The following is a 17,500-nucleotide window of genomic DNA, read 5'->3' as shown; positions in this document are numbered from 1 at the left end:
ATTAGCCTTGAGGATGGTGTTTTGCCTGGGCAGCTCTGGGAGTTTCACAGGTGATACACTAATAAAGGCTTCCCTTTTGCAATCACACTAACGTGGAACATCAATAGAAGTAAACTGTCACTCATGGAAACTATGTCCTGGGAGTACCTTTTCCTCTGGTATGTGAGTCCTGCTTGGCATTTTCTTCCAAAACAGGCCTGTTTCATCACAATTAAACACTTGTTCAGGTTTCAGTCCTTCACTGTCTATGTACTCCTTGATTCACTGCACATATTTTCAGCTGCTTTATGGTTCAGACAGCAGCCTCACCATATATATCACACTATATGTATGCCACTACCTTCTTAAATCTCTCAAACCTTTTGCTGGCCTTAAATTCCACTCACATCATCACTAGTTGCAGGCATTTTTAATTAAATCCTAATTTTAACTTTACAAGCCTTCATATGATCACTTGAGAGATATCCATTTTTCATTTTATCCACCAATAAGGTCTCAACATCTTCCCATCACTTACGATCCTCTGTTTGAAAACACAGTTGAACTGGCAAGAACAAGCACAGCCGATTGCCTTTTTATTTGCCCACAATAGTAAGCGATGGTTGACTGAAGTTTATTATACAACCTGGCCAGCACGAGAACCGCGCTCCGCACCATACTTATCAATGATCTCTTTCTGCTTCATCTCTATAGTAATTCCTTATTGCTGTAGGGTTGCTTTCAGCTTTCTTAGGGCCTGGTGCATAGCCTGGATAAATCACCAAAAACACTGTAATGTCGAAAATGTTCGATTGTATGCTTGGATGTTACGCGGGCTGGCTGTTAAACAATACCTGGCGAACATATGAGCTGGCAGGCCGCTTACGTTGACAGCGTCTCGGGCGAACAGCGTTGACCCGGGTTTTTAAGCGATATCACGAGGCAAAATCTGCGTCAAAATGCTGCCAGTATAGTTAACGTTATGTACATTAACAATTATCAAAGAGTCCACTGTATATATGTATATGTAAATACGTACATATATATATGTATGTATGTATATATATATATATATTATATATATATATATATATATATATATATATATATATATATATATATACATACATACATACATACATACATACATACATACATACATACATACATACATACATACATACATACATACATACACCTACCATCCGACTTACGACCTGCTCGACTTACGACCACTTGACTTACGACCGTGTTTTTTATGCCAAATTTCTGGGAAATAATTTGTGTTGTACACAGTGTTTATCCTAAACCTTACAGTATAAAATACAGTACTAACAGCATAAAAAGTAAAGTAAAACATGAAATACCAAAATAAAACAATAAAATAAAGTCATTACAAAAATGTTTTGTTGATATTCAGTAATAAAGTTCGACTTACGACCATTTCGACTTACGACCGGTTTCTCGGAACCGAACTCGGTCGTAAGTCGAATGGTAGGTGTATATATATACACACCTACCATCCAACTTACGACCTGCTCGACATACGACGACTCGACTTACGAACGTGTTTTTTATGCCAAATTTCTGGGAAATAAACAAGTGTTTGTGTTGTACAGTGTTTATCCTAAACCTTACAGTATAAAATACAGTACTATCAGTATAAAAAGTAAAGTAAAATGTGAAATACCAAAATAAAACAATAAAATAGTCATTACAATAATGTTATGTTGATATTCAGTAGTAAAGTTCGACTTACGTCCATTTCGACTTACGACCGGTTTCTCGGAACCGAACTTGGTCGTAAGTCGGATGGTAGGTGTGTGTGTGTGCAATGTGTGGTGTAAATATTATGCAGAAAATTCGGAGTGTGGAAATTAGGAAAAGGTGTGGAGTTAATAAAAGCATTAGTCAGAGGGCAGAAGAGGGGTTGTTGAGGTGGTTTGGTCATTTAGAGAGAATGGATCAAAGTAGAATGACATGGAAAGCATATAAATCTATAGGGGAAGGAAGGAGGGGTAGGGGTCGTCCTTGAAAGGGTTGGAGAGAGGGGGTAAAGGAAGTTTTGTGGGCGAGGGGCTTGGACTTCCAGCAAGCGTGCGTGAGCGTGTTAGATAGGAGTGAATGGAGACGAATGGTACTTGGGACCTGACAATCTGTTGGAGTGTGAGCAGGGTAATATTTAGTGAAGGGATTCAGGGAAACCGGTTATTTTCATATAGTCGGACTTGAGTCCTGGAAATGGGAAGTACAATGCCTGCACTTTAAAGGAGGGGTTTGGGATATTGGCAGTTTGGAGGGATATGTTGTGTATCTTTATATGTGTATGCTTCTAAACTGTTGTATTCTGAGCACCTCTGCAAAAACAGTGATAATGTGCGAGTGTGGTGAAAGTGTTGAATGATGATAAAAGTATTTTCTTTTTGGGGATTTTCTTTCTTTTTTGGGTCACCCTGCCTCGGTGGGAGACGGCCGACTTGTTGAAAATATATATATATATATATATATATATATATATATATATATATATATATATATATATATATATATATATATATATATATATATATATATATATATATATATATATATATATATATATATATATATATATATATATATATACATACACATATACAGTGGACCCCCGGTTAACGATATTTTTTCACTCCAGAAGTATGTTCAGGTGCCAGTACTGACCGAATTTGTTCCCATAAGAAATATTGTGAAATAGATTAGTCCATTTCAGACCCCCAAACATACACGTACAAATGCACTTACATAAATACACTTACATAATTGGTCGCATTCGGAGGTAATCGTTATGCGGGGGTCCACTGTATATTTATACGTATATACATATATATATATATATATATATATATATATATATATATATATATATATATATATATATATATATATATATATATATATATACAATAAGATCACAGTAAACAGGTGATTTCAGAATATGCAAAACAACCACTCTGAAAGAATAGAGAAATTCCAAGCGCTTTCGTGACTACTCACATTATCAAGGAACTATGAAAGTAAAGCATCCAAGGAAGCTATTTAAGGGGTCTGGTCGGCACCTCACTATCAGATCCCACAACGGTTTAAACACGTGACGCGCGGCGAGCCAACTTGGAAAGGTCCTTGGCACAACTCACCCCACAAACTATTCTACCCAAGAAATAAGAAATTTTAAAGATTATTTGTCCAGTGTATTATTAAATTCTTCCCAAATTCTATTAATTATAAATGGATCTAATTTATATAAACCAAAGGAAATATTCATATTATTGTCAAAACTGCTTTTTATGAAACAAGATTCAATTATATTCCTGTCGACCATGGACTTGCTTGATACTACTTTCTCAACTTTTTGAAAATCAATTGGATGGTTAAAATCTCTTACATGAATAAATAGAGCATTGGAATCTTGTCCAGTTCTAATGCTATATTTATGTTGTTTTAATCTTAGTTCGAGATTTTTACCAGTTTGACCGTAATAAACTTTATCGCAAATTTTACAAGGAATCTTATAGACACATCCATCAGCATTTTGGGGGGAATTCTTTATCAAAAGTTTTTTTACTGTATCGAGATTTTTGAATACAACTTTAATATTAAAAGTCTTAAGAAGAGAAGGCATATCAACCAAGTTTTCATGGTAAGGGAGAACCAACATATTTTTATTTAAAGTTGCCAGAAATACTTTTTACAACCCAAAAAGGGACAACCAGCCTTATTCAAATAAAAATATGTTGGTTCTCCCTTACCATGAAAACTTGGTTGATATGCCTTCTCTTCTTAAGACTTTTAATATTAAAGTTGTATTCAAAAATCTCGATACAGTAAAAAAACTTTTGATAAAGAATTCCCCCAAAATGCTGATGGATGTGTCTATAAGATTCCTTGTAAAATTTGCGATAAAGTTTATTACGGTCAAACTGGTAAAAATCTCGAACTAAGATTAAAACAACATAAATATAGCATTAGAACTGGACAAGATTCCAATGCTCTATTTATTCATGTAAGAGATTTTAACCATCCAATTGATTTTCAAAAAGTTGAGAAAGTAGTATCAAGCAAGTCCATGGTCGACAGGAATATAATTGAATCGGGATTGATGGGATAAAGATAGAAATGTTAAAAGCAGGTGGGGATATAGTTTTGGAGTGGTTGGTGCAATTATTTAATAAATGTATGGAAGAAGGTAAGGTACCTAGGGATTGGCAGAGAGCATGCATAGTTCCTTTGTATAAAGGCAAAGGGGATAAAAGAGAGTGCAAAAATTATAGGGGGATAAGTCTGTTGAGTGTACCTGGTAAAGTGTATGGTAGAGTTATAATTGAAAGAATGAAGAGTAAGACGGAGAATAGGATAGCAGATGAACAGGGAGGCTTTAGGAAAGGTAGGGGGTGTGTGGACCAGGTGTTTACAGTGAAACATATAAGTGAACAGTATTTAGATAAGGCTAAAGAGGTCTTTGTGGCATTTATGGATTTGGAAAAGGCGTATGACAGGGTGGATAGAGGGGCAATGTGGCAGATGTTGCAAGTGTATGGTGTAGGAGGTAGGTTACTGAAAGCAGTGAAGAGTTTTTACGAGGATAGTGAGGCTCAAGTTAGAGTATGTAGGAAAGAGGGAAATTTTTTCCCAGTAAAAGTAGGCCTTAGACAAGGATGTGTGATGTCACCGTGGTTGTTTAATATATTTATAGATGGGGTTGTAAGAGAAGTAAATGCGAGGGTCTTGGCAAGAGGCGTGGAGTTAAAAGATAAAGAATCACACACAAAGTGGGAGTTGTCACAGCTGCTCTTTGCTGATGACACTGTGCTCTTGGGAGATTCTGAAGAGAAGTTGCAGAGATTGGTGGATGAATTTGGTAGGGTGTGCAAAAGAAGAAAATTAAAGGTGAATACAGGAAAGAGTAAGGTTATGAGGATAACAAAAAGATTAGGTGATGAAAGATTGAATATCAGATTGGAGGGAGAGAGTATGGAGGAGGTGAACGTATTCAGATATTTGGGAGTGGACGTGTCAGCAGATGGGTCTATGAAAGATGAGGTGAATCATAGAATTGATGAGGGAAAAAGAGTGAGTGGTGCACTTAGGAGTCTGTGGAGACAAAGAACTTTGTCCTTGGAGGCAAAGAGGGGAATGTATGAGAGTATAGTTTTACCAACGCTCTTATATGGGTGTGAAGCGTGGGTGATGAATGTTGCAGCGAGGAGAAGGCTGGAGGCAGTGGAGATGTCATGTCTGAGGGCAATGTGTGGTGTGAATATAATGCAGAGAATTCGTAGTTTGGAAGTTAGGAGGAGGTGCGGGATTACCAAAACTGTTGTCCAGAGGGCTGAGGAAGGGTTGTTGAGGTGGTTCGGACATGTAGAGAGAATGGAGCGAAACAGAATGACTTCAAGAGTGTATCAGTCTGTAGTGGAAGGAAGGCGGGGTAGGGGTCGGCCTAGGAAGGGTTGGAGGGAGGGGGTAAAGGAGGTTTTGTGTGCGAGGGGCTTGGACTTCCAGCAGGCATGCGTGAGCGTGTTTGATAGGAGTGAATGGAGACAAATGGTTTTTTAATACTTGACGTGCTGTTGGAGTGTGAGCAAAGTAACATTTATGAAGGGATTCAGGGAAACCGGCAGGCCGGACTTGAGTCCTGGAGATGGGAAGTACAGTGCCTGCACTCTGAAGGAGGGGTGTTAATGTTGCAGTTTAAAAACTGTAGTGTAAAGCACCCTTCTGGCAAGACAGTGATGGAGTGAATGATGGTGAAAGTTTTTCTTTTTCGGGCCACCCTGCCTTGGTGGGAATCGGCCGGTGTGATAATAAAAAAAAAAAAAAAAATATATATATATATATATATATATATATATATATATAAATATATATATATATATATATATATATATATATATATATATATATATATATATATATATATATATATATACAGTGGACCCCCGCATAGCGACCTTAATCCGTGCAAGAGGGCTGGCTGTTATGCGAAATGTTCGCTATGTGAATGAATTTTCCCCATAAGAAATAATGGAAATCAAATTAATCCGTGCAAGACACCCAAAAGTTTGAAAAAAAAAATTTTACCACATGAAATATACATTTTCCTACACACAAAGAGAAGGATACATGCACAATAGTAGAGTAGTACATGCACAATATATATTGTGCATGTACTACTCTACTAAATGAAGAATAAATGACACTTACCTTTATTGAAGATGCAGCAATGACTGATGAGACACTGTGTCCTGGGAGTGCCTTTTCCTCCTGAGTACTGTAGGTCCTGTTTGGTATTTTCTTCCAGAACAGGCCTTATCACACTGTGTATGTCACTACGATTCTTAAATCTCTCAAACCAACCTTTGCTGGCTCTAAATTCACCAATATGAGCACTAGTTCCAGGCATTTTCCCTGTTCACCTGGGTGTTAGTCGACTGGTGTGGGTTGCATCCTGGGAGACAAGATTAAGGACCCCAATGGAAATAAGTTAGACAGTCTTCGATGACACTGACTTTTTTGGGCTATCCTGGGTGGCAAATCCTCTGGGGTTAATTGTTTCTTGGTATTCTCAATAAGCCACACCAACAACGGTGCTACAGCAGCAGCAGCAGCAGCTGACGATGTTACAGCAGCAGCAGACGATGCTACAGCAGCAGCAGCAGCTGACGGTGGTACAGCAGCAACAGACGATGCTACAGCAGCAACAGACGATGCTACAGCAGCAACTGACGATGTTACAGCAGCAGCAGACGATGCTACAGCAGCAGCAGCAGCAGACGATGCTACAGCAGCAGCAGCAGCTGACGGTGGTACAGCAGCAACAGACGATGCTACAGCAGCAACAGACGATGCTACAGCAGCAGCAGACGATGCTACAGCAGCAGCAGATGATGCTACAGCAGCAGCAGACGGTACTACAGCAGCAGGAGCAGCTGACGGTGGTACAGCAGCAGCAGCTGACAGTGCAGCAGCAGCTGACGGTGATACAGCAGCAGCAGCAGCTGTACCACCAATAGTAGCGATGGTTGATTGGGGTTTATTATACAACCTGGCCAGCTCGGAGACACGCACTCCACTTTCATACTTATCAATGATCTTTTTCTTCATCTCCATAGTAATTCTCACCCTTATTGCTGTAGGGTTGGCACTAGAAGCTTTCTTGGGGCCCATGGTCACTTATTTTCCAGAAAAAAATCACCAAAAACACTGTAATAATACAAAATGTTCCGATTGTATGCTTGGATGTTACCGCGGAGGCTGGCTGGTAAACAATGCCACCCGCGGAACATGTGAGCGTGGCTCAGGCCGCACATTGGACGCGTCTCGGACGAAGGCCGCTGAGCGGGTTTTTGGGCGCTATGCGGGGCAAAATTTTAGCGATTAAAGCGTCCGCTATGCGGATTGTCCGCTATGCAAGGCGTCCGTTATGCGGGGGTCCACTGTATATATATATATATATATATATATATATATATATATATATATATATAGTTGATATTCAGTAGTAAAGTTCGACTTATGACCATTTCGACTTACGACCAGTTTCTCGGAACCGAACTCGGTCGTAAGTCGGATGGTAGGTGTATATACAGTGGACCCCCGCATAACGATCAGCTCCCAACTCGACCAATTATGTAAGTGTATTTTTGTAAGTGCTTTTGTAGGTGTATTTTTGGGGGTCTGAAATGGACTAATCTAATTCACAATATTTCTCATGGGAACAAATTCGGTCTATAACGGCACCCAAACAGACTTCTGGATTGAAATAATATCATTATGCGGGTGTCCACTGTATATATACATATATTTATTTTTTTATTATTTTTTTCCCCCCCCCAACAAGTCAGCCGTTCCCCACCGATGCTGGGTGACCCAAAAAGAAAGAAAATCCCCAAAAAGAAAATACTTTCACGATCATTCAACACTTTCACCTCACTCATACATAATCACTGTTTTTGCAGAGGTGCTCTGAATAAAAGGTATTGTAAAAGTGTAGGTTTAATTGGAAGGGGGAGAAGGATATACATACGTAAATAAGTTTGTATAATACACCAAGTTGTATTAAGCTTCAGTTTGTCAAACTTCATCACATCATAAAATGGTAAGTTTTCAGTATTTTTTTAAAGTATGTCTTTTTAGTTATTTAATTTTTTGGTGGCCTACACTCCTGTAAGAAAGTGTTTATTTAAGAAAATCAACTGTGATTAAAGATTAAAAAATATTAATATACTATTATTCTAATACTGATGATGGAAAAGCCATTGCTAAGTGTAAAAAACTTTACATGGGGCTCTTAACAAAGAAGTTGATAATGTTTTATTTGAAGGATTTTATCAGCAGTACATGGAGTGTTCCTCTTTCTGATAGAATTAAAAGGGAATAGGCGAAGTACAGTGGACCCCCGGCTTACGATATTATTTCATTCCAGACGTATGTTCAGGTGCCATTACTGAACGAATTTGTTCCCATAAGGAATATTGTGAATTAGATTAGTCCATTTCAGACCCCCAAACATACACATACAAATGGGCTTACATAAACACACTTACATAATTGGGAGCTGATCGTAAACCGGGGGCCCACTGTATTTTCACCAAGAACTAAAAGTTGAAGGCTGCGATAAGCACAATTGTGAGTGGCTTCACAAATGGGGATATTTGCAGTTTTGAACTGTAGTATTAGTGCTCCTCTGCAAGACAGTGATGGTGAAGTGCTTCTTCTGTTTTGGGTCACCCTGCCTCAGTGGGAGATGGCCAGTTTGTTGGAAGCAAAACAAAAATGGTCAAGTGGCTTATTATATCCCCACCACACTACTGCTATCAAGAAGAATTGTAAAACAGTCAGCTGAAAAATTCTGGGTTCCTCGGGCTCTGTATTGGTTTGTGGGTATAAGGGCACTGTGTACTACACAACACAACACTGGAAGGAAAATCTGCAACAACATTTAAGGGGGTTAAGTCCAAGATAAACAGACTCAACAAACTAACGGGGGTTGTGAGGGTGGCTGCTATCAGTAAGTCATATTGTCAAATTCTTTAACAACTGAACTTTGTCTGTTGTTTCGGAATCAAATGACCCAGCGGATTTTATCCTTATCTCCAAAGTCCGATAAATTGCAGTCCCATTCAATTCAATGGAGTGTTTATTACTTGGAAGAATAAATACCAATCCACAACTGGAACAGTTCACAACTAATCCACTGTTTGGACGAGGATATGGACAAATTCATAATGCTCTAGGGCAGACTTGAGACATTGTCTAGCTTCCATTTCCAATCTGAGTATGTTGTGGATAAGAGATACTTAGGCAAGAGATACCCAGGCAAGCACCAGACAAGCCTGGTCCAGGGCTAGGCTGCAGGAGTAGGAACACTCAAAACCCATTTAAAAAATTAGCATGTACAGTACTTTTGTAATGCCTATCACTTTTGCAACCTTTAGTTGGTACAACTGGTACAGCCTGCCTATAAATTATTTATGTTGTGCTTTCCTGTTGAGATTGTGAGAGTGAACATTAATGTAGAAAAAAAGTTGGTAGCTTTATTTGGTTTATGAACTGTAGAAACGTAGATTACTTATTCATTAGTGGTTTGTGAATGTACTGCGGTGGATCTACGGAGTTACCTTCAGATGGGCTTTTTTCTGCCCACTGAATTTTAACCTCTTAGAAAAGAAGAGAAAAGGGTGCTCATTCCTCTTTACTGTCAAAGTAAAATCAAGAATTAATATTATTAAATGATTTACCAATTGGACTTTTTTTCTTTTTTCCTGTTGTAAGGAATAGTATGTTCCTTCTGCTGGTAACTCTCAAGCCATCAGCAGTTTGCTGTGTATTACATGTGTTCAGTTCAGGATGATAGGAGATTTCTTAGACATGTTTTTCTTTAACAAAGATATAAAACTATTTATTGCTAAATATATTTAAAGAAATTATTTTGCCTGTGTACGGCATACAACAAACTAGAAGCACCTTTTTCTCTTTTTTTCCGTAGGGGTGGAGATCCAAAGAGGGTGTGCGTTGGATGTGTAATGTGTGTCACAAGATGTTCATAACGAGAGCAGCGAGTTTAGCCCATGTTGCGACTCACATCATTTGCAACTTTGAGCCCAAAGCTGTACTAGTCAACGTTGAAACTGGAGCACGTTTAAGGAACAGAAGAAGCATTTGTGGAAACTACGGGATAGATTTCTTCCATGAGACAAGTGACAATGTTTCTGATGACGTGGAAGAATTAAAAGAGATAGTGATTAAAGAAAAAGAGTTTAAAAGTAAAAGAAAAAACAGGAAAAGTGTCCAGAGGATTGCTATAGAGGAACCAGTATTGGAAAGGGCTGGACAGTATACTGATAGTGGTAGCCATGAAAGGTCAAGTGATTTTGTGTTTAGTGAGCGTAGTGAAAACCAAGAACATTTTTCTGATGATGAAAAACCTAAATGTGACATGAAATTCAGCCTTTCTTATCTCTCTCAGGCTGAGAAAGAAAAATTTAACCCTGTATCCCATATTAAAGACGGTGTTAAAGTAACAGATTCTAAAAGTATTATACGCAAGACGTTAACTTTGAGGAAAAATGAAGCTCTAGATAGTAAAGAATTAGGCAATAATAAACGTGAAAAGGAATGTGGTCCAGAAAGCTCAAAAGTAACAACACCAGTGGAAGAGTTGCCAAGTATTCAGTTGGCAACTCCAACTAGGGTATCATCAGGAAATATTATCCTCTCCGAGGACATAGATGAAGATTTAGAATGCTTGTTCAAGCCATCGCTAAACTTTGTAACTATTCCTTACCCTGACGATAGGTGTTCAGATGTGTCATTTGTTAAATCTAGTTGGGAAGCTCAGCCAGAAGAAGATGTGCACAAAACGGCAACACAACTTCATTTGTTTGAAGAAGAGTGGAGTCGAAGTACTACCCCTTCCGAGTCTGAGGGTGGGAAAGAGGAAAATGAGCCAATGAACCATTTAATTTTTTCTAAAGATGAATCTGAAGATGAGAATGAGAAATTCCAAACTGTGCTGATGTCTTCTGAAGAAATGGATGTAGACAAAGAGTCTGCAGTAAAGATGGAAATTAAATCTGAATCTAGTGTAGATGATTCATATCAAGCTAATAAAGAAACTTTATTGAATAGAGGGTTGACATCACAGACCTTGGGCATGAGAAAGCAGCTTAGCTCGTTGGAGGACAACAAAGAGAAGAGACTGTCTTCCAACAGCAGTGCTTCTCCTGCATTAGACCTTGTCACAGAACTGAAGCAAGAAAAATCTGAAGAGAGAGAGACTAATCCTAAGCAAGAAATAATGAGAACAGAACAGATATTGGTAACTGACAAGGATTTAGTAGACAAAATAATATTAGATGGAATTATAAATACAGAAATGCAGGTCAAGGAAGAGCATTTAAGGGAAAAAGTAAATGTAAAAGAAAATTTTTCAGATATAGATTACATTACAGTGAAAGAGAGTGAGACGTATAAAGAATTGGTCAGGGATTCTAAAGATAATAAAAGATCAGATCGTGGTGTCACTGTCTGTTGTGAAAGTAAAGCAGATGACAATGATTACAAGAATTTAGACAAGCAAGACCAGAACACTTACAGACTTTTGTCTGAAACTACAAAACATGAAAATATAAATATTTCTCTGCCACAGGAGGCTAGTGAAAAGATTGCTATTTACCAACTGGGGGATATAGAAGAAACTTGTTCAGAACATTCTCAGCAGGAAAGTTTTTCAGAGAAGTCTGTAAGGCAGTACAAAGGAGACTTAGAAGAAACTACTGATGCACAATATATACCCAAACACCCAGGTGGTGGGCATAATACCGAAAGATTAGTACGTCCTAAATGTTCCGAGGAGAGTATTTATGCAAACATCTCTGCAGAACCACCTGCTGCATGCAGAGACTTGAAATCACCTATAAAGAATTTATCTAATAATGAAATTTATGAGAGTTCTCCCAGTGAGCTAGAAAAGACTTCAGAATCTTCATTATTAAACCAAACTAAACCTGCAACATTTGCATTAAAACCAAAAACTTATTCAGTTTCTTTAACTAAATCAAAATCTATGGGAATGTCTGTAATTCATTCTGAAACATTGCCTCCTGTAACCCAGTCAGATTCTCCTCTCTCTGCAATCCAGCCAAATATTTTATCTGTATCCACATCCAATGCTACATCTCCAAAATCTTCAGCAGCATTTGTATCCTTGCCAATTTTGCCTCAGACTTCAGAAGAATTATCATCTGATCTGCATTTGCCTCATGTTTCAACAGCCTCAGAAATATTGACAAAAATTAATGCTCATGAAACACACTGTCTAAAATCAGAAGCATCCCTGAAAAGTTTAACATTGACGAATGTTGAGTCTGTTGTTTCAACACTGGAACAAGACCTGCCTTTAGATTCAGTAGTGCCATGCACATCTGCATTGCTTTCTTGTTCATCAACTGAAACAGCTGTAGTCACTACCCAAAGTAGTTGTCTATCTTCATCTTTTACTGTGCCCAATGCTGGTATTAACGCACATGTACCGTATCAGACAAATACTTCTGCGCTGTATACTCAGAACCACAAAATTCCCCAAATGCAGGTGGCAGACACAAAGATTTCTGCCGGTTTGCCATCTTTGGCTTGTACTGGTACTCTAGAAGCTGAACCTGAACTTCAAGCAACCATATTAACGGTTATGCACACAAAACCTATTAACACCAGTGTAACTCAACAAAAGGTTGGATCTTCTGCCTTGTCTCCACCAAAAGGTATCACTGCCACTAATACTGAGACTAGAATTACCACAACCTCACAAACAATGGCTGGATGTGTCATGACACAACCCAAAATTGGTGTTGCCTCTGTTTCACAGCCCAAAACTCTTTCTGGGTCTGGTATCCAGGTCAGAACTCTCACTGCATCAGCACAATCTACAACTGCTGCCACTACACCTATACCCCAGCCCAAAAGTACCACTGCATGTATAACCCCACCTAGAAATACATCTCTGACCCAGCATAGAACTGCCACTGTGTATGTGACCCAACCCAGAACCACCACTGTATCTGTGACCCAACCCAGAACTATCACTAAAAGTGTGACCCCACCTAGAACTACCACTACATGTGTAACCCAGTCTAAAACAATTACTACATGTGGGACCCAGCCTAGAACAGTCACTACAATTGTGACTCAGCCAAAAACTACCACTACAACAGTAACCAAACCAATCACTTCCATTATATCGTTGTCCCATCCAACAAATTTGACAACATCACTGACCCATCCAATAACCTCCATCATATCATTGGCTGATTCTAGAGCTATCGTTTCATCTTTGACCCATTCCAGCACTAATATTGCATCAGCAACTCAGCCCACTGCTACCATTACATCTACACTTCAACCGGGAACTACAACTGTCACTGTAGCTACATCCCAGTCCAAGATAAACAATGTAGTGCTGCCCAGAGCTGCTATTGCATCTGAGTCCCAACCAACAACTACCATTGAATCTGCTACTGAGCTCAGAAATACTGTGGTATCTGAGAATCAGCCTATTACTACCACTGCATCTCTTACTCAGGCTAAAACTAACATTACATCTGTGATCCAAGCCAGAAGTTTCAGTGCACCAGTAACCCAGCCAAGACCTGTCACTGCATCTTTTCAGCCTGTAAAAATCACCGAATCTGTGACCCAGCTTGAGGCTAAAGTTGGATCTGCTACTTCTCCCGGAACTACAGTTGCATCTACATCCCTATGTAAAAGTACCACTACAACAGTTACCCAGCCCAAAACTAACACTAGTTCAGCATCTCTTGCCCATCAAAGAGTTACTGATCAATGTGCAAATAAAGTTACACCATCTACTATTTCCTCAACTCGTGCCATAACCACAGTTGTGCCTGCAACTCCTCCAAAGACTGTTCTTCCTCCTTTAAATCAAGCAAAAGTGTGTACTCCTGCAGTTATACAGCCAAGATCTGCTGTATCTGTAACTTTAGGAAAAACAAACATGGAAGCCAATAACCAGCCAGTGAAAATGAGAGATGTGGAAATTAATTTAAGTCACGATGTTTCTGATAAGGTAGAATGTAGACCCAAGATCCCCAGTGAATATCCAACTAGCAAAATCCTTAACATTCATGGAAATGAAGATGAAGAGTATGCCTGTTTTATGACAAATAAAAAAATAAGTGAAAGCAGGCTAACAGATTTAGAAAAAAAAGATGAAATCTCTGATAAAGATAATATAATACCTGATTCTCAAAATACATTACTGTCCACTTCTAGCAAATGGTCTGAAGATTTTGTAGCAACATTGGACAATTGTAGTGATGTTTCAGATACATTAAAATGCATGTCGGTGTGTATTGAACACAACAGGACTGGAGATACTATAGTGCTGTCTGAGACTTCTCAAAATCCTGACACACCTGCTAGTAACACAGTCAGCAGTGAAGATAATGCAGGATGTTTGAAACACGGAGCAGAAAAAATCACAGAGAGCTTTGAAATAGAATGCAAAAAAACAGAAAGTTCCGCTTGTGGTATGGAAAATCTGAAGCCAAAAGGGAGCAAAAGAACTAGTGAAGGTAAGCTTAAATTAGAATTTGAAGGCTTTGATGCACTAAACATAGAAGTTAAAGCTAAAGAAAAATATGAGATGTTGCAAATGGAAGTCTTAAAAGTTGTTAATCAATCTGTTAAGGAGTTTGGGAAGCATTCTACTTCCCAAATACAGCCAAGCAAATCAGATTATAACCTCAAAGATAAGTTTATGCTCTCAGAGTCAAAATCATCATATCCTGTAAGGAGCCTGCCTAATGTGCAAACATATAGAGGTGATGACCCATTGTCAACAAAGTTTACAGAGAAACAGAATAACCAAAGAAATGACCACAATAATGTGGAATCTTGTGCAGAAGCGGCAAGTCATCTTAATGATAGTCACACAAGTCAGTGTTTAACGCAAGAGTTTGATCTCAACAAAGAACTGGAAATGAATTCTGAAAAACACATTACTGTAGAAAGTGCAACTTCCAGCAAACTTAGTTTAAATGCAAAAACTATTTCCCATGTTAATTCGAACACAAATGAAAGTGATGACACATCAAAACTGAATGCAAAGAGATGCCTTACAACTGCATCAGCACAGTCAAGATTTAAAAAGAGAGTGAGAGAGCATGAGTGTGTTGAAGGTGGTTATTACAATTTGAAGGCAGAAAGTCAATTATCAGATATGAATATGACAAAGAAGTCAAGGTATATAGGACAGCAAATTGATACACAGCAAACATCAGTATGTAATGAAGCTTTTGTACAAGAATTCAAGCCTCCAGATGAAACTGAAGATAATGATATTGAAAACAAGTATGACAATGCCACTTCTGAAAACAAACTTTATTCATATTTCAGTGAAGATGAAGCCTCAGAAGAAAGCGTACTCAAGAAAATGAGAGATGATTGGACCCACCTTCCCACAAGCCCACAGTGGCGCTGGAGGAGGAAAGATAAAAATAAAGAACTGTGGAAACTAGTAATGACTACTAAGGCAACAGTTATTTCTAAGAAAGTATCACAAACTGACAGATCTGGCATTAGCAGAGTAGATGAAGCTCAAAAGGAATCACAACTTCCTGGAACATTGGAAAACACAGATCTAAAAATGCAAGGGGAATTTTTTTCTGGCTTTCCTGTACAATACAAAGTGACAGGCAAGAAAATGAAGGAAGGATATTTAAATGAAAAGAAAGCCAGTATCACTAATGAAGTACGTGACATTTCTTCTCTTGATAATACAAGAAGAAAGATTGTACCAAAAGATATTGAATTACACAAAGAATCTATTAGCAAAGACTTACCCTCATTCTCCAGGCAAGAAGAAAGCCAAAGTATTTCAACTGTTTGTAGCGAGTCATTGTATAAGCCATCATCTTCCACACAAAATATTCTGGATCTGAGGTTGCTGGAGACTGAGAGTTCTGACCATCTCAGCACAACTCACGGCGGGACTACATTTGACGAAGCTTCAGTAATGCATGATCCGACAACATTTGGTGATCTGAGCTATGATTATGATCTACACTGATAAATGTGCTACTCTGATAATGTATACATGTACGTAAGTGTTTATATAATCTAGGTTGCTTTAGGGTTGTTGTATCATGTGGCATATGATAAGCAAGATGAGAATAAAGATAATGTTTAAAATTTTCTATATAGTTTATGATTACTGAAAGAATTTAATAATTTAGTGTATACTATTGCCATACTGCATTATGAATTATACTGCATTGTAAATAAATTATGAAATACATTTGTACTGTACATGGAGACATGTTTAAACTTTACATTACAATCATTTTGTATTTTTATATTTCTCCTGTAATTTTTACCTGTTCATATTGCAAAGTATGATGTATGCTAATTAAAATTGTTGGTGCTTTCCTGGTGACCTGTCACTTGTGTAATACTGTTTCCTTTTAATACTGTATATACTAATTTTAATAATGTCACAGTGAACTGTGGTTTAAAATAAAGAAGAAAAGTCTTTGAACATGAGTACTGTTCCAAGAAATAGTGCCCCCCCCCCCCACACACACAAAAAAAAAATTACAGCACACAGTTTGTTTCACAGATATGATTGATAGCTTTGTTTCAGAGATGATTGATAGCCACCTTGTTTCAGAGAGATGATTGATAGCTTTGTTTCAGAGATGATTGATAGCTGCCTTGTTTCAGAGAGATGATTGATAGCTTTGTTTCAGAGATGATTGATAGTTTTGTTTATTTCAGAGAGATGATTTACGGAGTGGGTGTTCCCCGGAGCATCGTTGTGTGAAATGTGACCGAAAGTTCATGACAGCATCAGCTTTGATATCACATGATAAGTTCTGCTCTCTGTTACAAATGCGACCTGACATTCTTCCAGAAAATCCTCTCAATCCTCGGCTGCGCTCTGAAACTCCTGAGAAAAAGATAGCCATACAAATACGAAAGGATTACAAGAAAACTATGATTCCTCACAGCCCTAACAAAACTAATCGTGAAGAAAGTCCACAGAATCAGAAAACATTTAAGGTTCCTGAAATTCCTAAAGAGCAAGAAAAAGAAAACCAACGAAAAATTGAAATGATGATGAGTGAATTCTGCAACATGACACGTCTAACGTGTATTCCATGTGAGAAACGTTATCAAACAATCACAACACTAAAACGCCATGCCTCTCAACACTTCAGTTGGACACGGTTTGCATGTAAACAATGTAAGTTCAGAAGCTACCACAAGTATGAGACTGTTCGTCACTGTATTAGTGATCATAAAGCTAATGAACATAATGCTGGAACCATGATAATAGATGATGAAAGTTTTGGCCCCTTAAGGTATTTTTTAGCTAGTGAGGATGACACCTCAGTTTCTTCAGATATAGATGAGTTAGACAGTCATGCATCACGTTCGAGAAGTACTTCAGCTTCTTCAGACAAAA

The 17,500-nt window shown here is 38.2% G+C and overlaps 1 protein-coding gene across 3 annotated transcripts in view; it reads left to right on the top strand.

Moving 5' to 3' along the window:
* Positions 1-17,493, top strand: part of LOC128703196 (serine-rich adhesin for platelets-like) — a 32,552-nt gene extending 15,059 nt beyond the window's left edge. The window contains exons 2-3 of one of the 3 annotated variants that reach the window (XM_053797783.2): positions 10,004-16,131; positions 16,810-17,493. In XM_053797783.2, coding sequence (XP_053653758.2) covers positions 10,004-16,102 — 6,099 coding nt within the window. In that variant the 3' untranslated portion in view covers positions 16,103-16,131; positions 16,810-17,493. Of the gene's footprint in view, positions 1-10,003; positions 16,376-16,809 lie in introns of those variants that run through there. The other 2 variants (XM_053797782.2, XM_070081599.1) reach the window with 2 other exon arrangements.
* Positions 17,494-17,500: the final 7 nt, after the last annotated feature.

The sequence above is a fragment of the Cherax quadricarinatus genome, unplaced genomic scaffold (genome assembly GCF_038502225.1).
Source record: "Cherax quadricarinatus isolate ZL_2023a unplaced genomic scaffold, ASM3850222v1 Contig3287, whole genome shotgun sequence".
Taxonomy (NCBI): Eukaryota; Metazoa; Arthropoda; class Malacostraca; order Decapoda; family Parastacidae; genus Cherax; species Cherax quadricarinatus.
The sequence above is the reverse complement of the archived record's forward strand: the minus strand, read 5'-3'. Positions and strand labels throughout refer to the sequence as shown.